At 40.9% G+C, this 25,638-nt stretch overlaps 1 protein-coding gene across 1 annotated transcript in view; it reads right to left on the reverse strand.

The window, feature by feature from the left end:
• Positions 1 to 25,638, reverse strand: part of LOC114666327 (latent-transforming growth factor beta-binding protein 2-like) — a 418,209-nt gene that overhangs the window by 72,706 nt on the left and 319,865 nt on the right. The window contains exons 17-19 of the mRNA XM_051919743.1: positions 18,395 to 18,523; positions 14,743 to 14,862; positions 1,381 to 1,503 (exon numbers count right to left, since the gene is read on the reverse strand). Coding sequence (XP_051775703.1) covers positions 1,381 to 1,503; positions 14,743 to 14,862; positions 18,395 to 18,523 — 372 coding nt within the window. The remainder of the gene's footprint in view (positions 1 to 1,380; positions 1,504 to 14,742; positions 14,863 to 18,394; positions 18,524 to 25,638) is intronic.

Here is a 25,638-nt window from a genome sequence, read left to right on the forward strand (position 1 = left end):
CTATCTACAGGGTCACGAGGGTCTGCTGGAGCCAATCCCAGTCAACACAAGGCAGGAAACAAACCCCGGGCAGGGCGCCAGCCCACCGCAGAGTTTCATTAGTAGGACTTAGAAAGTAAGAATATCTATACACAAATTTTCCATTAAACATCCATCCATCCATTATCCAACCCGCTATATCACAGGGGTCTGCTGGTCTGCTCTCAGTCTCAGCCAACACAGCCAACACAGAGCGCAAGGCAGGAAACAAACCCCACCGCAGAGTTTCATTAGTAGGTCTTAGAGAATAAGAATATCTATACACAAACTTTCCATTAAACATCCATCCATCCATTATCCAACCCGCTATATCCTATCTACAGGGTCACGGGGGTCTGCTGGAGCTAATCCCAGCCAACACAGGGCGCAAGGCAGGAAACAAACCCTGGGCAGGGCGCCCGCCCACCGCAGGAGACACACACACACCCACACACCAAGCACACACTAGGGACAATTTAGGAGCACAAATGCACCTAACCTGCATGTTTTTGGGCTGTGGGTGGAAACCAGAGCACCCGGAGGAAACCCACACAGACACGGGGAGAACATGCAAACTCTATGCAGGGAGGACCCGGGAAGCAAACCCGGGTCTCCTAACTGAGAGGCAGCAGCTCTACCCACTGCGCCACCGTGCCGCCCTTCCATTAAACACCAATTTTCCAATCCTTCTTTTAATACGTATAGTTTTAGAGGGCTTGGACCCAATTTATTTGACAAAACTCACATTCTTGAGCAGTCTTGATCTGGAAATTCCAAGGATAAATAAATAAGACCACTGTAGAAGTTAGTGGCTTTCACTACTGAGCCCCAAAGCTTCCTGCTTCTGTAACCAATGCCCAGTCGACAACAGGATGAACAGCCATTTCTTTTGTCTAGCATAATGTTAATAGAGCTTCTAAACAGGCTGTTCAAATTTCAATTAAGTTTCTTAGTTATTTTTATTAAATACAAATGTAACAGTCAATTACTAACTGCTAATGACATATTTTTATGCTTGATATTCTACCACAGCACTTAGTAGCTACTGCAACATTGACCCAGCCATTGGGTTTTGACCACATAATGAAGTGACTGTAAACCTTATATAAAAACTACTGACAGCACAGAAATACAAAATTGTACTATTGAAAAACTCTGAACTTCAACACGTGGCTTATATTTTAATATGTCCATATGGTGGGAATAGAAATTTTGGCCTTAACTGTTGACAATAATGTACAGTTTTATGCTTAAAGTTGCCTTAAGAACTATTTTTTGAACAAACATCTACATTCACTCCAAGCTGAAAACTTACGGAGTGTAGCACTTAAGTAAAAACCAATGTAACATCATACAGCTTACCTTGACAGTTCTTGTCATCCTGAGTTGCTACATATCCAAGCTTGCAGCTGCAGAAATAAGACCCTTCCAGGTTGACACAGGTTCCATTTTCACAAATTTTGTCAATAAGACATTCATCTTCATCTGTAAATGAGGTGACCAACATCATAATTTCAAAATGTCATGAAACGTGACAGATAGCAATGTATATGTTTTATTAACTCTCAGGTAAAAAAGAAATGATAGAAGCATCCTAATACTGTTTGAGACCTGTACACACAAAATCTAGGCAGAAATGCAATGAATCCTGTATTCCACATTGATACCATTATCTTCACACTGCTTCAAAGAACATGAACTATCTCCTTTGAGTATGTGTATGATGCATATCATTGTAGTTGTTCAGGATGACGTAGTTACTTTGTAAGTGGTCTTCAGTAAAGGTTTCTGCCAAATGTGCAATAATAATAACTATACAAACATACATACATACACACATGCATACATAGATTCTCAAATCCGCTTAATCTAATTCAGGGTCACGAGGCAGCAGGGCTGCGGTCTATCTTAGTATTATCAGGTACAAAGCAGGAAACAATCTGGACCTTTTATACAGTCACCCACACTCATACTGTATGGTATGTAGAATTGACAATTAACCTTACATAAAGTACATGTTTTATGGAGTATGGGAGGAAAACTGTAGCACTTGAACAGTCCCAGGTCCATAGGGAGAAAGTGCACATTACGAACAGAAAACAATCAAGCGTAGGATTTAGACTCCATGTGGCAGCAATGTTAATCACTACATCATCATTCTGCCCACTATAATAATAGAAAGTAATAATAATAATAATAATAATAACAGTTAAAGGTAAAGGAGCACAGTGGTTAGTGCTGTTACTTCACATATCTGTGGCTCTGACTTGAATTCCACACTCACTTGTTGCCCATTTGTACTTTCTCACTACCTTTCTGTGGATTTTGCTGCAGGTACTTCAGTTTTCCTCCTTCAAGTGGTTGACTGGCAATTAGAAACTGGCCCTGTGTAAGTGTGGGTGTGTGGATGAGTGTCTCCTGTGACGGACTGGTGCCCTGACTGGGATAGCTTTCTGCTTTGTGCCTAGTGCTGTTGGGATTCAACTGTAATAGTAATTAAAACACTTGATAGCAACACAGGGAAAAATACAATATTCACCAAAAACTTACTGTGCATACATTAGTGCTAGTAGGCAGATGATAAAGCTTCAACTTAGAGAAAATGAAACATATAAAGACAATATTGTGATAAAGTATTAGCTTTTCTGTGACTGACACACAGTAGGGGCGAGTTCTAATAAAGACTGCAGGTATCTACAGAACACAAATAACTTCCTGAGAGTCCTGGCCTGTACACTAAACATACTGTAACCATAAACAATATGGTGATTCAATCACTCTCTTTCCAACTGCAGGCTCCAGTTTTATCTACCTGTTTTTCTCAATTACTCATTTCAAACAGAATCTTAAATATCTAATAAAAAGCTGTACATCACTGTGCACTGCACACTTGATATTAATTATATCACGGACACCATTCGACAGTGCCATCTACAGCTCAGGTGTTTATATGTTTGTTTCTTTGGTACCTGGCTGATTAGGTGACATGGATGGAACGAGTCAGTGATTACCTTGTCATTTGCAGTCCAATCAAAGCATTAGTCAACCAGGGCCGTGTTGTCTACAATGACTTCATTTTCCACGAACTCCAGAGATTTTCTTTTTGCTTCCAAACAGTATTCGTATTAGGTGTTAGCTTTATTTACTATCATGTAGTGTATTTGTGATAAACACTTCCAAAAGTTAATTTTCTTGGGGAGTGGTTTTGCGGAGTTGTAGTTATTGCTTATGCATGGAGGCTTCAGAATATTTGGTTCAAATACATTCAGGCTATACAGTCTATACATGTCCGGGTGGATTTTTTCCATGCATTCCAGTTTTACTTCTACATTGAAAGGTGGTCAGGTCATGTGACTCAGAATTGGCTCTATATATGAGAAAGTGGGTGATCGAGGGGGCATGCTCTGTGACACAGCTACTTCCTGCTTTGAGTCTGAATGCTTTCGCTGCCGGTGATTCTACAATCGAATAGGTGGGACCACAAATTGGACTGATGACTTTATTGATTCTCCAGTACTAGAAGATGCTAAACATGTTAAGAATTTCTGCATGTAAGACAAACTATATAAATCTAGACGATGGAAACAATTCTTAGCATTCCTTCTTCCTAATATCCATAGCATTCATTAAGAATAGGCCAATTTTAAACTCCAGTCCTAATAAAGCTAGTAGAGGGGGAAGAGGCAGGTCACTGTAGAAAAGTGGTTCACCAATTCCAAAGCCCTTTATCAAAGAGCATTTTTGGAAAATTGCACAAAGACTTCAGTCATCAAATTTTATCAGGACTATCAACATGGGTTTCCTGCTGCTTGGGAAGACTGAGGCCACACAATCTGATGACAGCCAGAGGAAAAAGAAGGTCAGGCAAGTATAAATGAAATCAGATGGAAATTTATTTAACCATTTCCTTTAATGTTGGGAATGAATGCACTGATTCAAGGCAAAGGGTGGTACAGCCAATAAACTATGCTTAAGATTCATGTGTAATGTAATAAATCATGGAGGAAAACAGTTCAGCACAACGTAGATGAAGGCATCGGTTTCAAAGCGCTGCAAGAAAGAGTTTATTCTTATGTCAGATAGTGGCAGTAAGCAAATGATAGCCATTACCTTAAGCTGTAAAGACAAATATGTGCAGCTGTTACAGTACTCTTACTCATAATGTGTCACCAAACAAATCTCTGAGTGACGTCACTTAAATTGATCTTTTCAGATATAATCTTACAATGGTCATACTGATTTGATCTAGGATACTGCTTTCGTTTGCAACAGCTAAATCGATCAAATCTGTGACAGCAATAACTCAGCTTGAAACATTTTATCTGCCTAGTTATGAAGTATGGAACTTGTAATGGGTTCAGATGGTGAGGCTGTGTGCAGTATGGTGGTGACAATAACAATGCACTGGATTATATCAACCTAAATTAAACAGAAATCAAATTGCATTTGCCCAATCTGCACCCATTTGCATTTAAGCTTAGTTTCAAGGTGCAGCTACTGCCCACTAATAAGACACCTCTGCAATATAAGAAAAACTAAACATTTTTGTACTGGTTGAAGAACCTTTGGCAATATGTCCATTGTTTAGATGTGCAGTGTTCTGTACAAGGTTAAAAGGTGATAAAGAGCCATGTTATTGATTAACCCATATCCCATAAGCAGGAATTCACTAGTAAATAGAAATTGGGATTTTGAAATAGAGATACTTTTCTCCATCCAAGTCAACCAGAAAGGTGCTGAGCTCATTTACACTGAGAGGCAGCAGTATGTCCACTTGACAAATGCTATTTAACATCAATGAAGTAAGCAGCATGATTTAGTGGTTGTGAGACTGGAGTAAGAGAGGTACTTATGAAAAAGCTTTCATACACGTTTGTATCCCTGCTCCTCTTTAATTGAATCTACTTCAATAAACAGTCTATAGTATTAATTATATCCCAAATACATCTTTAGAAATCAGGTATATTACATTCAAAATCATTAAATACATACAATGAACTCAACAGTCAGCCATTGCTACTCACTAATACATTTGATGGCTGTTGACCTTTAAACTAAATTTATGAACCTCTCCCTTCCCTGTTTACCTGGGATGAAACATTCATGTGTGAACAGCAAAACCTATTGACCCAGGAATCTTGTCTATTTTTGCAAAAATCCAATGTTGTGATTAGAGGACATGCTCACCCTCTAATGTTGCTTCATTTTTAGGGTCTGAGATTTAGCTTCAACACTCAGGTCATTTGCCCTCTAACGTTTTTTGTAGTCATGGCACTGCCAATTGTGACACCAAGTTACAAACATGAACTCTCCTCATTACCACAGTAGGACAAAGTAGTTTAAGATGGGTTGTGCTTCAGCTCGAGTTTTGTGGTTATTTTTTTGCCTTTCGTTGTTCCTTTACTAGACCTTTTCACTGTGGAGAGGTTTGCTGAACCCAAGATCCTTTGCAAGTGATGTTGCAAGCCTTGTGCTCGTAAAAGTGTTACACCTTGCAGGAGAATGACCACAAAAATGAAGATTAAAAATTGATCCCCAAAAAATGTTCACATGAAATTTAAGAGAACCTTGTGTGGACCAAAGCTACCAGGAACCACTCCTGAATTTCATCGTAATGGCTATAATGGCTTTATGACGTAGGGGCTAAAGGTGTGGCTCAGATACAGTGCCCATCTTTATATGGTCATGCACAAGACAGATCCAGAATGTTTAAAAATTAGAAAACAAAAATCAGGGATAATCCACCTAATAGGTCATAACTATGGGAATAACTGTATGCCCCCAACTTGATATTGTGCATTCGGACTTTGTACCAGAAAATGAGAAGTTCCCTTCAATATGACTTTGAGTTAAGCAGTGGAAGTCTTTTACTCAGTAATTATTCATTTGTTGTTCAGAATTTAAAAAAAAAGATATTCAAGCATCAGATTCAAGAGTAATTCAGATTCTTTTCCTGGCTGGGGAATGTTTAGTTATACTCCGAATTGTTAAATGGATATTTGAGAGGATGTGAGAATTTACCAGTCATGTCTTTAAAAGTGTTTGCAGACCTGGAGAAAAAAAAAACATCTGAAGGAATACCCCACGATGTCCTGCAGAAGTCAAATAATGTAATTCAGGGCCAGAGCTGTATTGACTCTTGGCAAGGAAGCATGAGAATGGCTGAATGAAAAATATTCAAGGTTTAGAATCTGCACCCCCCAGATAGCATCCCCTAGCAGATATGTACTTTACATCCTTGTTCCCAAGTCTTCTTCTTCTTCTTCCGGCTTCTCCTGTCAGGGGTTGCCACAGCTGATCATCTTCTTCCATATCTTTCTGTCTTCTGCATTTTGTTCTGTTACACCCATCACCTGCATGTCCTCTCTCACCACATCCATAAACCTTTGCTTAGGCGTTCCTCTTTTCTTCTCCCTGGCAGCTCTATCCTAAGCATCCTTCTCCCAATATACCCAGCATCTCTCCTCTGCAAATGTCCAAACCAACACAATCTTGCCTCTCTGACTTTGTCTCCCAACTGTCCAACTTGAGCTGACCCTCTAATGTCCTCATTTCTAATCCTATCTATCCTCGTCACACCCAGTGCAAATCTTAGCATCTTTAACTCTGCTACCTCCAGCTCTGTCTCCTGCTTTCTGGTCAGTGCCACCATCTCCAACCCATATAACATAGCCAGTCTCACTACTGTCCTGTAGACCTTCCCTTTCACTCTTGCTAATTCCCGTCTGTCACAAATTACTCCTCACACTCTTCTCCACCCATTCCACCATGCCTGCACTCTCTTTTTCACCTCTCTTCCACAATCCCCATTACTCTGTACTGTTGATCCCAAGTATTTAAACTCATCCACCTTCACCAACTCTACTCCCTGCATCCTCACCATTCTTTTGACCTCCCTCTCATCCTTGTTCCCAAGTGAATGTAGAGAAAATTGAGATTATCCAACAGACTGGGGTGGTGGCCAGGGCTTATAGTGGACCTTTCTGATAAAGTGATTACCCCAGTTGAAGCTCTCAATTTCATTCTGTTTGCATCCTGAATTTCTTCTATGTTCACCAAATTTGTTAATTTACTATAACAATTATATCAAGGTTAAAAGATGGGGTATTAGTACAGAGTTGCAGGGTTAACTCTCCCTGACAGAATGAGAAGCCCAACAATCTGGGAAAACACTACTGTACAGCTGCTACAGTTCCAAATTGAATTACGTGACCTGAGGTGGTTTTGGACATCCAAAAGAGGTGGTCTCTGGACATCTGGAACAAGAGGTATACACCCAAGTGGGAGATACAGGGGCAGAACCAAGGTATGCTTGACTTATGATCCTTTTTTCATTCGCCTGGAAATGAGTGGAAATCCCTCAGGAAGAGCTGGAGACTTTTGATGGAAAAAGTGAAGCATGATGTACCTTTCTCAGTTTGTTACCAGTGCTACTCTCATAAGGACAAATGTTAATAGAAAATTAAATGAGACTGAACACACTGCATTACATGCACCTTTTCGTTTGAAAGGTGTGACATCAGAAAAAGCCTGAGAGATTTGCCCTTTCTTTGTCACTGTGTTCATTTATGCCCAGTAATTTAAAACTTACTCAATACAATAATGAATATTGTGCTTTAAAAACAAGGTATAATGAACCTAAAACCACACTCTCTGAAAAATGCAATTTTGATTTTTATGAAAGACTTAACAGTATATTATCATGGCAAAATATTTAGGATAGACCGGACTACTGGAGAAGGTTTTGATTTTAGTTAATGTATTCTTTCATATAAAAATAAAGAAAAAGCAACAATATCCTTCAGTGGAAAAATAATTAACACAAATTTCCTGTAATTAACACAAATTTCCTACAAAAAATATTTTTAAACATCAAGTCATTTTGCAACTAAAGCCACAAAAATGTCTTAAAACACTATTATTAACTTAATGGAAAAGGCTCAATTATTAGTGCAGTGAATGCCTCAAAACCTGAGCCAGTAACTTGTCTATTGTAGATCCTTTGCATAAAAAATGGACATGAAAGGTGAACCAAGATTTTATATACACAAATTCCAGCAAGACACTTACACTTTTGTTTTCCATTTAATTGAATTCATTCATCTGCTCTCCATTTTAACTTAAAATAATCTGCTTGTTCTGAAGCCAGTATTACAACGTAAACTTAAAAATTGCTGCAGCATACAGTATGTCATATATGAAGGGAAACATGGTTTTAATTTTACTTTGCCTTCTGTTTCCTGGTTAACTACAGTATCTGTCTATAGGTATAAGAATAAAACTTGACTAGAATGTACAGCCCTCTAACTCACTGTCCCTGGCTGGTCCTGCTATCACTGCATTATTAGTGTGTTCTTTTCTCTATTATAAACTGATATTATGAAATTGTGTTATGATACTTGCTTTCATCTGGATTACATGACCTATAATAAAACAACTGGAGAGTCAAAAGATAGTGTGAAGTAAAAAAAAAAAAAAACAGTAGCAGACCTGCATAAATGAATACATTTAAATACAGAGATAAACTGCTAAATACTGAAAATACAGCATAGATGTAAAGTGTCATGTAAAGGCCAGACACCAAATCTCCATTTCCTGGAATATCAAGTCATATCTCTGGTTTTAGTCAGTGCTTGAACTGGAACTAAATAACTGGTGGCACTCTATTTATTGCAATACTGTGGCATTCAATGAAACAGTTGGCGGGGAATGGGAAGGGGGGTTGTCCCCCATGAAGATTTCAGACAAGGTGCCCATACTCACTTCAAGGAAAAAGTGCCATATGGTAAAGTGCAGATCAACGCGATTCAATCACATTTGACTAAAGTGTGGGCCCTCGTGTAGATTTCTGCAGCGTTGGAAAGGTAGTGGTACTCACTGCTATAGTAAAAAGCTGCTGTTAGGGTGAAATGCAGATCATTGTGATACAATGATGACTAAACTGTTGGCTCTCGTGAAGATTTCTGTAAAGTTAAAGAGGTGCTGTTTCTCACTGCTATGCTAAGAAACTGTGCCAGTATGGTGAAACATGAATAGAAAAGCTGACAGGACAGTTCTTTGTGGTGCATAAGTGTTTCTCACATCAGAGACACTGTCACTGAGCTTCACAAACTGTGGTCTGCTGGATGGACAGTCCATTAGCCAGGACATGTAGCTTGAGACTGTGAGACTGATTGATTACTTTATTAAACTGAGTAGCAAAAAAATAAGGGAATGTTACAAAAATGAGGTCAGTCATACACAATATCAAAGCACAGTTAATAAAGCGATCAGTCATTAAGTTTAAAGGAGTTCCCTAAATTTGTAGGCAAAAAGATTGCTCAAAAACAGTTTTCTCGGAAAGTACAGTATTTTCTCCCTTTTACAAAGTTCGGAAACTACTTGAACATTGTAAAAAAATTATATAACACTGCCGCCATGATGTGAGAGGTCAAATGCACATATAATACGTGCCCAAGACAAACAAAATGGCGGTGCCCATAGAAAGCAAACAGACAATAGATTTATTGACAATATGTTGTTGTGGAATAGCGGGTCCGCGGCTTCAAAAAAAATAGGGCCAGAATTAAATCCATAAAGCTGTGTCACTCTCCATGGGTGCGATCCTTCTCAGTTGCTTCATTGGCTTCCTGCGGCATGTGATTAAGGCGCTGTGCACACGGAGATAAGTGTGTACTGTATATATACAAAAAGAGGACAGGAATCAAAGAAAGGGAAAAAGATCGAAAGGAAAGAAAGAGATTAAAAGATGTGAAAGGCAGTCTTGGAAGTACAATCTGGCCACCTGGAAAGAGGGAGACAGTACGAACAGGGGCCCCGCGAAGGAGCGTTGGTTGTGGCGCTCTAGGGGCCAGTTCACCCCACTGAATATTCGGGTGGAGTATGGCGAGCAAGGCAGGTGCCCTCCCTAGGCTTCTAAGTGTGACCAAGTGAGCGTAAAGGAAGAAGGGAAGAGAGCCGACCTTGGACGGTCTGGCTGTGATGTCCGGAGGCAGTCAAGACGGGGGTCAGCATAATGGAGCTTGTGACTGCTGAGTCTCTGCTGGCTATGCAAGCAATAGGTAAGCCGAGGAGAATGAGTAGGAGGTGGGCTGAGATCGGGAGGAGTTAGCCTTCATTTTTAACCACTGATTTTTAATGAATTTATTTATTGATGTTTATCCCCCACTTTTCACTGGATTTTTATGGATTTATATACAGTATGTACTGTTTTTAGAACACTGCACAATGGACACTTTTTTGGTTTTACTTTTGTTTTTGACTGTTTTTTTTAATAAAAGCACTTTGACACTTTTTCCACCATCCTCTGGCATCATCAGAGAATTGTCCTCATTTGTCAGCTCATCTCGGTCATAACTATCAACGGTGTTCAACTATCAGCAGGCTCCCATGTGGGAAGAGGGAGTCTATAGGGGACCGGCATTAATTGTCAATAAAATAATAGTAAACAATGTAAACAAATGAGAATAAAAATGAAAATGTGTGCAATCTTGACACATTGCATTTGGTCTGTAGACATGTCAGCTCATCTTGGTTATCGGATGAAATTCTGAGAGCACACTGACCAAAAGATGGGAGAGCTGCAGAAGAGAGCAGCCACTCACTTCAGAATTCTTCCACAGTGCAGGTGGAGGATGGCCAGGTGGCTTTCTGCATCTCTGTCAAATCTGTTGTTTAAGCAGAGAAATCCTGAACTTCACTGAAAATGTCTAACAAAACTGGGCAGTGCTCACTTTGTCTTACCCTGGCTTCCTAACCCCTTCCAAATGAAAACAGATTATTAGTGATTTACATACCCTTAAAGAAAAATAATTATTTGGAATGTCAGGGGTCTGCTGGAATGTGATAGAAGGGTGAATCTCATTTTTGCCATTATGTCAGCACCAATTTATATTATTTTAGAGATCACAGAACCTAAATGAGACCTAGTAATTCAGAAAAAAAATAGAAGTAATCTCAAAAAGAAGAAAATATGTAGTAACATTTCTTAGGAGATCAAAAGAAAAACAAAGTCAGATATCTAATTATGAAAGGGGTTCATTCATGTGGGTAATTTAACTTTTAAGTGTGAAATTCTCTGAAAGGAAAACTTGGAGCCAAATGGTCATGAAAAATAAAAGCGATTTCTTAAAATTTTATTTTCATTTTCATCTGTCAGTTCTGGTGAGGTATGTACACTTCATGAAAGGAACACAGGAAAGAGGCTAACTGTTTAGCATTAAGGAAAAAGAAGACTATGATCTGCGCCACCGCCACCTGACCAAAGCACCGTGCTGTCCCTAAATTGATAGATTGAAGGCCAGAGGTCCACATGACCATCATCATCAAATTCTTCCATGTGAAGCCTGAAAACCACGAGGACCGATTGAGATCATTTATGTTAGGTAGAATGCCTAGAGGGGGCTGGGTGGTCTCGTGGCCTCGGAGCCCCTGCAGATTTTGTTTTTTTCTCCAGCTGTCTGGAGCTTTTTTTTTTTTTTTTTTTTTTTAACGTCCTCCCTGGCCATCTGACCTTACTTTTATTCTATGTTAATTAGTACTGCCTAATTTTATTTTTATATTTTGTCTTTTTTCCTCTTTCTTTATCCTGTAAAGCACTTTGAGCTATATCTTTTGTATGAAAATGTGCTGTATAAATAAATGTTATTGTTGTTATTGTTCTTCATGAAGACCCCTACCCTCAATGAATGGAACAGAAATGATGTGTCCAAAACAGTCCGTACCTCCCATTGGTTAGACTTTGATGCCAATCTGAAAGGTAAATAAAGCCTTAAATATGATGCTGGTTATCACAACTATGAACTGCATGGGACCAAAATGTCAGGCTCTCCTCTGCATTTACCTGCTTATCAATGCACAGCTTTTGTTCTGTACTGTCCTGCTCTACAAAGTGTTTTGACACAAACTACCCTGCATCCAAAGAACTCCCACCAGCAGCCCTACAGTAAAACATTGCAGCAGAGCCCCACAGACAAAAACAACAGCATCTGTCAGTGATGAAAATATAATTCTTTTTTACCTCAGCCAATAAAGTCCTTTGTGAATTGACCTATGGTTGAACTGAAAGTGCAAGATATTGAATTTGGGCCAGCAAATACTAAAGGTAAACCATATATTGAAAACAATATTTTGCAGTGTGGACAAATCTTATAAAAAACATCTTGTATTTTTCATTTCTAATAGAAAAGAAGCCATCACCTTAAAATAAATGTGGCCTACTTAAAAAAGCAAGCAGTTTGACTGTCTATTTCTTAGCCAGACTATATATGAAAACTATGAAAAGAACATTAGGTCTAATGCCTTGGTGAGGGTTTCAACCACAGTCTTCACTGAATGTTCACTTTATGAAGTGGTGGACACAAAGATGACTGAGATATGCAAGCTGCAGTTCTAACAGAGGAGTGTGTTTGCACTTTTACAACAATAATTTCCTTTCTTACCTATACATCCATTGTTCGTCGCTCTGTATCCCACTCCACAGCTTACACAGTGGAATGAGCCCAGTGTGTTTATACATCCTCCAGTGAGACAGGTGGTAGGGTTTTGGCATTCATCAACGTCTGGGAAATGAAGGGAAATTCCATTACAACAAGCATTCATTGAACTCATATTAGATTAATTGTGCTGCTTTTGATTTAGCATCCAGAATATCGGTTTTACTAATGCATAAGTGCCAGTAAAGAGTATTTACATCCTATAAATACTGTATTTTTTATTGATATTAAGGATTAACTCTTGCCAAACCAGTGAATACTGAATTTTAAAGATTTTTGACAACTCAGGGCAGATATATGACCCAAAAGTGATGCTTTTGTTGGAAGGCAGATGTGAGATCATTAGTGGCTTCTTTCCAGATTAATCTGAAAAAAGAAAATTGTAACAAAGGAGACTTTACAAAATATATTACGTTTATGTAGCATTTTTTTCCTAAATGGCAGAACTCCAAACATTTGCTCTCTGTTAAAAGAGGTCATTCAGAAAAACATGGCATTTAGAAAATATTATTTTCTTATAAAGCCAGCAATCTAAAAGATGTGACATAAGGAGGTGATAAAGACATCTACAAGAGACTACCCAGTGTTCCCAGCCACTGAACAAAGTACTTTGGGGAGACAGCAAAAAGAAGAACTAGACACAAATCAACATTTTACAACAAGAAAGTCAAAAGGTCAGACAAATTAAAGGCCTAATCTTTGAGAGCAGCCGGTTAACTAAAAGAAATCTAGTTAGTATCTGCGGTTTAATTCTATTATCTTGCAAGAAACACAAGCTCTTTTTCAACATACATGGTAACTGACTAAATAAATAATAGGATTAAGTTAAAACTGAAATATGTAATTGAATAATGTGGGTAAATTAATTTAATGCAGCACACTATCTCAGACTTCAGTGTGTTTTCTGACTGGAATCTTTTATCACATTTTGGATGGGAGATGTTATATGCAACCACCATCATTTACACCAAGATGAATGCTGCTGAGTAAATCACCACATAGTACAAGCCTAGAGGCATTTAAGGGCTTCAGAAGAGTAGTGAGGCGTTTATTCAGAATGCCAGGGAAATCGAAAACTGGGGAGACGAATAGAAGACTGGGTTGACTGATGCGGCTCCACTCTCTCCATAAGTAAGTGAGGGGTAGCATTTACCAAAGAACCACAAAGTCATAACATGCAAGTCAATAAATGACAATTAAAAGAAGAGAGGGGCTTGCTGGGATGTATTTTGTGAATGCTAGCATTCTCTGTGTTGTTATTTCATTAGGAAGGAAAGGGAGCATGCGCATTACAGCAGCACAGGAAGACAGACTTTCCTCATCTTGTGACATGACCTGCTCTCACATGGAAGGAAGCAGGATAAATGTGATTCCACAAGGAATGGACTCCACCTGCCAGATAACATTGGTGGGGATTGTCTTTTCTTAGGTAGGGATTTCCACGATATGATTATTAGTACTACCTTGAGACATCTTTTCAATTTAAAATGTCAGTTATCATCTGCAAAAGCAAAGCTTTTTCAAGTTTTTTAATAGTTTGATGTTAGAAAAACTGAAAGTGTCATCACAGATAACCATGAAGAAAGCTTTTTAATTATTGCATTATATTGTTTCAATTAACATGTGGCCTGTTTCACTTAAATTAAATAGGAATTTGACAGTTGCCTGCTTCATGCGTTTGTAGCTGACCTTATTTCAAAGATACTTGATATACTTTCTCTTCATGTTCAGTATTTAAACATTATATGGTTTGAAAAATAGAATGATACTTTCAAAATGACCATAAACTTTAAAATAAATTTGTAACAGTAAAAGCACAGAAGCTAAAGTAGGTACAATAAAATGGTATTATCCAAAAAAATAAATGAGCTTCATACTCTAAGAGAAAAAATGAAAAATAAAAATAAACAATTGACATAATTTAAACAGTTGAAAAGTTAAAGCAATAACACATAATTCAATGAAAGAAATCTGCAAGTATGAAGAATCGCTTGCTCCTTAATAATCGAGATTTGCATGATGTTTAAACTGTGTAAAGTCAGCACAGGAAGATGGAAGTACATTTTCATGTACAAAGTCTAGGTGACTTCTACCAAAATGCTTCTAGTTATTTGTTATTTCCCATTTAAAGTAAAACCTGAAGACATTTCCGGAGTTTACAAAAGCATTTGTGGAAAAACTGTCAAAGCTTATTGGAAAGTTTCCAAAGTGAGGTATGGCAGATACTTACCCTCACAGTGTCCTCTCCTTGACTTCAAATATCCCTGTGCACACTCACAACTATAGGAGCCTAGAGTGTTTATACAATGATGTCCAGGGCAAATATTAGGCTGCTCACACTCATTGACATCTGTAGCAGCACAAAGCAAATACATTAAGTCTGACATTGTAAAAATGTTTCTAATCAACCATTACCAACAGTATTGTGAAAATGCATTAGTCAATAGTAAAAAGATGCAGGGTGGTTTCATACTGCATGAACAACTAGATAAAGCTACAGCAGACAGCATGCTGTATGTGACTTGAGTATTCCTTTCACTGAAGGAGTTCACTTTGTGGTTGTACTTATAAGGACTGAGTTTTTGACTGATAAGGAAAGCATACCCATTTCTATAGACTGACACTCAGATTCTGCTTATGCATGAGGTCATATTTAAGTAATTTTGCTTGCTTGTTATTTACTTAATTATGAATATTGAACATTCATGCATATATTCAAGAAATGAATCACTTTTTATATAAAGTTTCCTAAATACGTGGAAAATAAACTTCACACTAAACATCTAAACTAAACATTATTGATTAAGCATAAAGTCAACAAAACCACTGCATTTTTATTAGAAATAACAAATAACATGGATGAGTATGATCATCCATCCATTCACTGATCATTAAACTCACGAAATCTGGTTCATTCCCATGGGCTCACCACCTGTAGGAGGGGCCAAAGAGGTTGGGTGCAGTGTTAGTTGGGTGGTGGCCGAAGGTGGGGACCTTGGTTGTCCGATCCTTGGCTAGAGAAGCTAGCTCTTGGGACGTGGAATGTAACCTCTCTGAAGGGGAAGGAGCCTGAGATAGTGCGCGAGGTTGAGAGGTTCCGGCTAGATATAGTCGGGCTCACCTCGGTGCACAGTCGTGGACTCTGGAACCAGTCTCCTTGAGAGGGGCTGGACTCTCTACCACTCTGGAGTTGCCCCTGGTGAGAAGCGCTGAGCGGGTGTGGGCATACTTATTGCTGACTTGAAGCCTGTTCATTGGGGTTCACCCCGGTAGATGAGAGGGTAGCCTCCCTCTGCCTTTGGGTGGGGGGATGGGTGGTAACTGTTGTTTGCGCGTATGCGCTGAACAGCAGTCTGGAGTACCCACCCTTTTTGGAGTCCCTGGAGGGGGTGCTTGAGGGCCCACCTGCTGGGTACTCCCTCGTTCTGCTGGGAGATTTCAATGCTCATGTGGGCAATTACAGTGAGACTTGGAAGGGCGTGATTGGGTGGAATGGCCCCCCCGATCTGAACCCGAGTGATGTTTTGTTATTGGACTTCTGTGCTCATTATGGATTGTCCATAACGAACACCATGTTCAAGCATAGGGGTGTTCATATGTGCACTTGGCACCAGGACACCCTAGGCCTCAGTTCGATGATCGACTTTGTGGTCGTGTCATCAGATTTGCGGCCACATGTCCTGGACACTCGGGCAAGGAGAGTGGCGGAGCTGTGAACTGATCACCACCTGGTGGTGAGTTGGCTTAGTTGGTGGGGGAGGATGCCAGTCAGGCCTGGAAGGTCCAAACGTATTGTGAAGGTCTGCTGCGAACGTCTGGCAGAGTCCCCTGTCAGAAGCAGTTTCAACTCCCACCTTCGGCAGAACTTTGACCACGTCCCGAGGGAGGTGGGGGACATTGAGTCCAAATGGGCTATGTTCTGTGCCTCTATTGTTGAGGCAACTGACTGGAGCTGTGGCCGTAAGGTGGTCGGTGCCTGTCGTGGTGGCAATCCCCGAACCCGTTGGTGGACACTGGTGGTGAGGGATGCCGTCAAGCTGAAGAAGGAGTCCTATAGGACCCTTTTGTCCTGTAGGACTCCAGAGGCGGCTAACAGGTACCGGCAGGCCAAGCAGAATGCGGCTTCGGTGGTGCTGAGGCAAAAACTCGGCCGTGGGAGGAGTTTGGGGAGGCCATGGAGAATGACTTTCGGACGGCTTTGACGAGATTCTGGTCCACCTTCCAGCGTCTCAGGAGGGGGAAGTAGTGCAGCGTCAACACTGTATATGGTGGGGATGGTGTGCTGCTGACCTCAACTCTGGACATTGTGGGTCGGTGGGGGGAATACTTTGAAGACCTCCTCAATCCCACTAACATGTCTTCCAATAAGGAAGCAGAGCCTGGGGACTTGGAGGTGGGCTCTCCCATCTCTGGGACTGAGGTCACCAAGGTGGTCAAAAAACTCCTTGGTGGCAGGGCCCCGGGGGTGGAAGAGATACACCCGGAGTTCCTCAAGGCTCTGGATGTTGTAGGACTGTCTTGGTTGACACGCCCATGCAACATCGCATGGACATCGGGGACAGTGCCTCTGGATTGGCAGACAGGGGTGGTGGTCCCCCTCTTTAAGAAGGGGGACCGGAGGGTGTGTTCCAACAACAGAGGGATCACACTCCTCAGCCTCCCTGAAAAAGTCTATTCGGGGGTCCTGAAGAGGAGGGTCCGTCAGATAGTCGAACCTCAGATTCAGGAGGAACAGTGTGGTTTTCATTCTAGTCGTGGAACAGTTGACCAGCTCTACACCCTTGGCAGAGTCCTGGAGGGTGCATGGGAGTTTGCCCAACCAGTCTACATGTGTTTTGTGGACTTGGAAAAGGCGTTTGACCGTGTCCTTCGGGGAATCCTGTTGGGAATGCCCCAGGAGTATGGGGTACCGGACCCCTGATAAGGGCTGTTCAGTCCCTGTACAGCCGGTATCAGAGCTTGGTCCACATTGCCGACAGTAAGTCAAACCCATTTCCGGTGAGAGTTGGACTCTGCCAGGGCTGCCCTATGTCACTGATTCTGTTCATAACTTTTATGGACAGAATTTCTAGGCACAGCCAGGCCGTTGAGGGGGTCCAGTTTGGTGGGCTCAGGATTGGGTCACTGCTTTTTGCAGGTGATGTTGTCCTGTTTGCTTCGTCAGGCCGTGATCTTCAGCTCTCTCTGGATTGGTTCGCAGCCGAGTATGAAACAACTGGGATGGGAATCAGCACCTCCAAATTCTCAGCCTGAAAAGGGTGGAGTGCCCTCTCAGGATTGGGAGCAAGATCCTCCTCCAAGTGGAGGAGTTCCAGTATCTCGGGGTCTTGTTCACGAGTGAGGGAAGAATAGAGCGAGAGATCGGCAGGCGGATCGGTGCGACATCCGCAGTGATGCGGGCTCTGCATCGGTCTGTCGTGGTGAAAAAGGAGCTGAGCTGAAAGGCAACGCTTTCAATTTACCAGTAGATCTACGTTCCTACCCTCACCTATGGTCATGAGTTATGGGTAGTGACCGAAAGAACGAGATCGCGAATACAAGCGGCTGAGGTGTTCCGGGCACGTCTAACTGGGAGGAGGCCCCGAGGAAGACCCAGGACACACTAGGCTGGCCTGGGAACGCCTCAGAATTCCCCCAGAAGAGCTAGTAGAAGTGGCCAGGGAGAGGGAAGTCTGGGCATCTCTGCTCAAGATGCTGCCCCCGCGAACCAATCTCGGATAGGTGGAAGAGAATGGATGGAATCTGGTTCAGGATCACTGATTCTAGAGCCTACCTTTGTTGCATCAAGCACAAAATATGAACCAAACATGCATCCTGTGCCAGCTATCCACAAATGATGACATAGTAACTGCAACTGAAAAACATGAAAGGTATCAACCAACCTTGACAAGACCTCCGTTTTTGTGTGATGACCTGTATATATCCAGAGTAGCAGTAGCAGGTGTAAGAGCCTGCAGTGTTCACACATCTTCCTTTTCCTTCACAAGGAGCATTCTCACATTCATTGATATCTGAAAAACCAAAAATTTGTAAAGTTTATTAATTTAAAAGTTTATATCTTCATGCTGGGCCTTAGAAACAATTTCTTCTTTTTGCCACTTTGAGTTAAAATAGCAGATACATATCAAGGGAACAGTTTTAAATATAACCACTGTTAAATGTTGTAACAGAGTGAGCCATCAAACGTAACACAGACAAGGGAGTTTATGGTCCCTTGGAAGAAAGCTCATAAGGTGGGACATGACATGGAAAGGTGTTGGCCCATGTTATGGGTTGAAAGGGGAGGCATTAAGGCATGGTGACACCATCATACATAGCTGGAACCAGACTGTCTGGTGTATACAGTAGTTTTAGAATTCACTATACTGACAAACACATGTGCAATACATTTGTTTTGTATTTTAGCAAGGGCTTATATTTAATTGCTGTTTTTATTATTTTCAAGTAATTTTCACATTTTTTTATATTATGTATGTTTTGCTGGTCACAACCCAGGCACAGGGGATGCACAAACCAGTGTGTTTCTTTGTGCTGGTCACAAGCCCGGATAAATGGGGAGGGTTACATCAGGAAGGGCATCCAGTGTAAAATTTTGCCAAATCAATATGCGGACAACAATACAAATTTCCATACTGGATCGGTCGAGCCCTGGGTTAACAACAACCGCCACCAGTACTGTTAGCCAACAGGGTGCTGGCGGAAACTGGGCTACTGTTGGCCAAAGAAGAAGAAGGAGAAGAAGAGGGGGGAGATGTGTCCGGAGGCAGGAGAAGAGGAGGAAAGTAAAGAGTGGAACTGAGGGTAGGAACTTTGAATGCTGACAGTATGACTAGTCAGGGGAGAGAGTTAACAGATATGAAGGAGAGAAGGAAGGCTGATATATTGTGCGTGCAAGTGACTAAATGGAAGCGGAGTAAGGCCACGGGGATTGGAGGTGGATTCAAATTGTTCTATCATGGTGTGGATGGGAGGAGAAATGGGGTAGGAGTTATTTTGAAGGAACAGTATGTCAAGAGTGTTTTGTAAGTGAAAAGAGTGTCAGGCAGAGTAATGATTATGAAGCTGGAAATTGGAGGTGTGATGATGAATGTTGTTAGTGCATATGCACCGCAAGTTGGGTGTGCAATGGGTGAGAAAGAAGATTTTTAAAGTGAGTTGGATGAAGTGATGGACAGTGTACCCAAGGGGCAGAAAGTGGTGATTGGAGCGGATTTCAATGGGCATGTTGGTGAAGGGAACAGTGGAGACGAGGAGGTGATGGGTAGGTATGGTGTCAAGGAGAGGAATGAAGAAGGTCAGAGGATAGTGGATTTTGCCAAAAGGATGGACATGGCTGTGGTGAATACGTATTTTAAGAAGAGGGAGGAACATAGGGTTATGTACAAGAGTGGAGGAAGATGCACACAGGTAGATTACATCCTATGCAGAACAGTTGATCTGAAGGAGATTGAAGACTACAAAGTGGTGGCAGGGGAAAGTGTAGTTAAGCAGCATAGGATGGTGGTCTGTAGGATGGCGTTGAAGATCAAGAAGAGGAAGAGAGTGAGGGCAGAGCCAAGGATCAAATGGTGGAAGTTGAAAAAGGAAGACTGCAAGGTTGAGTTTAGGGAGGAGGTGAGACAGGCACTGGGTGGCAGTGAAGAGTTACCAGACAGCTGGGAAACTACAGCAGATGTAATAAAGGTGACAGCAAGAAGAGTGCTTGGCACAACATCTGGAAAGAGGAAGGAGGAAAAGGAAACCAGGTGGTGGAATTAGGAAATACAGGAGAGTATACAGAGGAAGAGGATGGCAAAGAAGAAGTGGGATTGTCAGAGAGATGCAGAAAGTAGACAAAAGTACAAGGAGATAAGGCGCAAGGAGAAGAGAGAGGCAGCGAAGGCTAAAGAAAAGGCGTATGACGAGTTGTATGACAGGTTGGACACTAAGGAGAAGGAAAAGGACCTGTACCAATTAGCTAGACAGAGGGACCAAGCTGGGAAAGATGTGCAGCAGGTTAGGGTGATAAAGGGTAAAGATGGAAATATACTCACAAGCGAGGAGAGTGTGTTGAGCAGATGGAAAGAGTACTTTGAGAGGCTGATGAATGAAGACAACGAGAGAGAGAAGAGGTTGGATGATGTGAAGATAGTGAATCAGGAAGAGCAACGGATTAGCAAGGAGGAAGTAAGGACAGCTATGAAGAGGATGAAAAATGGAAAGGCCGTTAGTCCAGATGACATACGTATGGAAGCATGGAGGTGTTTAGGAGAGATGGCAATGGAGTTTTTAACCAGATTGTTTAATGGAAACTTGGAAAGTGAGAGGATGCCTGAGGAGTGGAGAAGAAGTGTTTAAGAATAAGGAGGATGTGCTGGGCTGCAGTAACTGCAGGGGAATAAAATTGATGAGCCACAGCATGAAGTTATGGGAAAGAGTAGTAGAAGCTAGGTTAAGAAGTAAGGTGATGATTAGTGAGCAGCAGTATGGTTTCATGCCAAGAAAGAGCACCACAGATGCAATGTTTGCTCTGAGGATGTTGATGGAGAAGTTTAGAGATGTCCAGAAGGAGTTGCATTGCGTCTTTGTGGACCTGGAGAAAGCATATGACAGGGTGCCTTGAGAGGACTGTGGTATTGTATGAGGAAGTCGGGAGTGGCAGAGAAGTATGTAAGAATTGTACAGGATATGTACGAGGGAAGTGTGACAGTGGTGAGGTCTGCGGTAGGAGTGACGGATGCATTTAAGTTGGAGGTGGGATTACATCAGGGATCGGCTCTAAGCCCTTTCTTATTTGCATATGGTGATGGACAGCTTGACAGATGAGATTAGATAGGAGTCCCCGTGGACTATGATGTTTGCTGATGACATTGTGATCTGTAGTGATAGTAGGGAGCAGGTTGAGGAGACCCTGGAGAGGTGGAGATATGCTCTAGAGAGGAGAGGAATGAAGGTCAGTAGGAACAAGACAGAATACATGTGTGTAAATTTGAGGGAGGTCAGTGGAATGGTGAGGATGCAAGGAGTAGAGTTGGCGAAGGTGGATGAGTTTAAATACTTGGGATCAACAATACAGAGTAATGGGGATTGTGGAAGGGAGGTGAAAAAGAGAGTGCAAGCAGGGAGGAATGGGTGGAGAAGAGTGTCAGGAGTGATTTGTGACAGACGGGTATCAGCAAGAGTGAAAGGGAAGGTCTACAGGATGGTAGTGAGACCAGCTATGTTATATGGGTTGGAGACGGTGGCACTGACCAGAAAGCAGGAGACAGAGCTGGAGGTAGCAGAGTTAAAGATGCTAAGATTTGCGCTGGGTGTGACAAGGATGGATAGGATTAGAAATGAGGACATTAGAGGGTCAGCTCAAGTTGGACGGTTGGGAGACAAAGTCAGAGAGGCAAGATTGTGTTTGTTTGGACATGTGCAGAGGAGAGATGCTGGGTATATTGGGAGAAGGATGCTAAGAATAGAGCTGCCAGGGAAGAGGAAAAGAGGAAGGCGTAAGCGAATGTTTATGGATGTGGTGAGAGAGGACATGCAGGTGATGGGTGTAACAGAATAAGATGCAGAAGACAGAAAGATATGGAAGAAGATGATCTGCTGTGGCAACCCCTAACGGGAGCAGCCGAAAGAAGAAGAAGAAGATGTTTTGCTGGTCATCTTTCTAAATGTTCAGACACACTTGTGCCTTGTGGGTGGTTCCCACCCTAACATCACTACTGCTGAAACCTCCCCCCAGCTAAGCTGCATGTTCTGCCTGGGAAGGAGCCTCAGCAGTGTTTTTTTGAAGCTGCCTTGGAATTTTTTGTCTGAGCATTGACATTTCTTTGTTTTGTCAGTTTCCTTGATCAGTTTGCTCCTGTCATTAGATTGTATTTTCTGGATTTGGGTACTGGGACTTGTTCACCCTTAGGATTGTCTTTTGGCAAATAATTTCCACTCTTTTAACAACCCTTTTGTTATTCTTTTTGTTAAATGAATATTTTGAATTTATAAAGGATCTGTGTTGCCTTTTGGGTCACAATCTGGAATTTTCCATGGTTTATCCCTCTTTGGAGGTATTTAAGTATTATTTTTGTAGTTCTGTCCAGTTTCTCTACTTCTAAGCCTAGTAAGGCCAAAGCCTACTGGGAGTAGTTCTGAGTTAGCTGGTCTGGGCAAGCTTCATCTGGGTTGGCAGTGAAGGTCCTGTTATGGTCTGTTTGGAGGCCTCAGTTTTCAGTTTCTCTTGTCTGTAACTCCAATATACTGTAACAATATTAGTGTATGTAATTGTTCTGTACTCTTTTTTTTGGTATGCTACTTTATATTGGTGACCTCACTGCTGAGCAGTACGTTGTGTCATTGTAGCAAGGCGCGCCATGAGTTTAGTGACACGATTCTTTTTCTAGCTCTAGAAAACGATGCTCCCACTAATCTTGTTTTGACTGAATAGTTACTAGTGGATGGGCGAGAGTGATTGTCAATTAACTTCCTACAGGTGGGGCTGGTAGGGGTAATGAAGGTGCAGATGTTTTTAAGTGCTGCAGGAGGTGCAGTGAGAATGTCATTTATTGAAAACGATTGAGCTGATGGTGTTGAGGGCGACCTGAGATGAAAAAAAAGGAGATTGGTATAATCGTGGAGAGGAAGGACCGCGATCAGAAGAGAAGGAAAGAGAGGGAATTCTTAATAACTTGGAATTGTGAAGAACAAGAGAGAGAGTCAGGGTGGGTGGCCAGGACCTGCTAAGAATACATCTAAGAGGTTATGAGGTAGGATGTGCAAATCCCCACCAGGAATACGACGAGCGACTGGCCATCAAGAGCTGATGATAGTGGCAGATGGCTGCTAGGAATACCTTTTGGTGGCACAGCATGGAAAGACAAATGTGGCAAATAAATCTGCTGCTACAGAGCAGAGGCAGCAAAGTATGCTGGGAACTCCTCAGTGTCCATGAGGATGCCAGAGCAGGGGTTTATGCCCAGCTAGCTAGCACAATGAAGGGTGCTTAACCTTGATAAGGATGTGTGGACTGGTTCCACACGATGATCATTATGGGTTGCTTCTTCTGCTGCTGGCATGTTCTGCAGCAAAGGTGGTTTTACTCTCCTGGGATACTTCGGTTTGTTAAAAAAAACAACTAATTTCAAAGGAGACTTTTTAAGGATGATTTGTGTGATTTTCTGGATATTACCATTTTATTCTTTGAACTGATTTGAACATTTTAATTATTTATTTATTGACCTGCACAATTTGTTCAATAAACTTTGTAACTTTTTTAGAAATTTTAAGATCTATTTTATGTCTCTGTCTCTTCACTGTGCCCTTCTTTGTTTATAAACTATCTGTTAATCATAACATTTGAGTGTTGAGCAAGGTGTGCTCTGACAGCCATCTCCTTCAGTATGGAAGTGACAGCATTTTGTAATGGTGGCAGGGATTTTGCAAATGTGTGAATTGTCTAAAAATAAGAAATAGGAGATTTGTCATTTTGAATTCAATGTTTCAAAACTACTTGTCTGTATTCTGATCTCACCATTCATTTTATATTTACTTTTTAGGAAAGCACAGATCTGTGTATATATTAGGCCTGAACAATAACAACTGGCTTCCCAACAACAAAATGACAATGAACAAATTTTTAAAGCATCACTTTTTATATTTTGTAGTATGAACTGAAAGTCCTTTGGGGCATCATTCAGCAGGAGATGAATTTGACTCTGAATTTGAATGAAATCTGGAGGAGAATTGTTGTATTTACATTCACTTAGAACACCTGACTTAAAAATGGTTATTTCTAGGCTAGTTAAGAAGTTCCAAAGTTAAAATGACTAACAAAACAGAACTGATTTTGTTTCCATATCATTTAACCATTTGGTCTTCTTTAAGTATTGCTGATTTCAGTGACTTCTTCTAAACAGCACTCCTTCAAAGATAACTTGATTGACGGTAATTCTTAGTTACCGTGATTAGGCCATGATTATTTTGCATTCAGCTTACTTTACAAGCATAATTTCATTTTCTGTATTCAATACATCAATACAAAGAGCTAAAGAGACATCCTTTTTTACACTAAAAAATCCAGTCTTGACATGACCACTGGATAAACTATTAATGTAAAGCTGTTCGTACTTTCTGTTTCATTTGTCTCTAGGTTTGAGGTGCTGTACAAGTACTGCATTCATAATTTCTATACAGAGGTAATTAAAGAGGCTTTTTCAAGAAAGTAGTGCCTCATAATAATTATACTGATAAATTACAAGAAAGACACAGAAAAAGTGTAAACACCACTAGGATTTAACTGATGGCAAACAAGTCTTAAAACTATAAATTCACATATGCGGACTTTAGGGGTCCCCATGCTTTTTAAGGCAAGGCTCCCAAAAGTTTGCACCCTCTGGTCACGTCCCCTCAATATAAGGCCAGTTCTTTGAAGTGGAACATGATCTTGGATCTTAGTTACTACTAACAGCAGTTGACCACACAGCTTGACTCCATAATAGTAGACCTATTAATCAAAGCAAATGCGTAACTGCAGCAGACTGTTGATGCTCTGTGATCAAATATTGTATGACACCTCCAGGAGTTCTCAACCTTTTTTCCTTTTTTTGCTGGACTAAAGACCCCCATACCTCTAGGAACTGAAGTACCTCCACTTTTTGATATTAAATTGTTCAGTCCTTAACTCTTACTAGGAACATCTAAAGGTGAGATTTCTTTAACCTCTAGTACCCTACCATTATTGCATTTGGGGATTTTAACAATTAACTACAGATAGTTATTTTTGTGTGGCTCTGTGCCTTTTCCTTTTCTTATATATGTCATATGCTTTTTAATGAAATATTAATATAAGAAGAGTGGCATGGTTTGGTATGAAATAAAATATAGAAAACCTAAAAAAAAGTCCATATTTTTAATTGGCAAACATTATACAATTACATGCGAATTCAGATCAAAAGAAATAGAAGAACAAGTCAAAAATTTCATTGAACATAAGGTAAAACAAAGTAAAATAACTCAAATTATTGTGAAGGCTTAAGCCTACTTTTTGGCTGTGAAATTATGCTTCTAAGTTCAGCCAGTTTTGTATTTATTTTTTAAGGAAGGATGAATGTTACTGAGTAGTGGGGAGTATGTCCTTTACACTCTCTGTGAATATTAATGAGCA

The sequence above is a fragment of the Erpetoichthys calabaricus genome, chromosome 16 (assembly GCF_900747795.2).
Source record: "Erpetoichthys calabaricus chromosome 16, fErpCal1.3, whole genome shotgun sequence".
Classification (NCBI taxonomy): domain Eukaryota; kingdom Metazoa; phylum Chordata; class Cladistia; order Polypteriformes; family Polypteridae; genus Erpetoichthys; species Erpetoichthys calabaricus.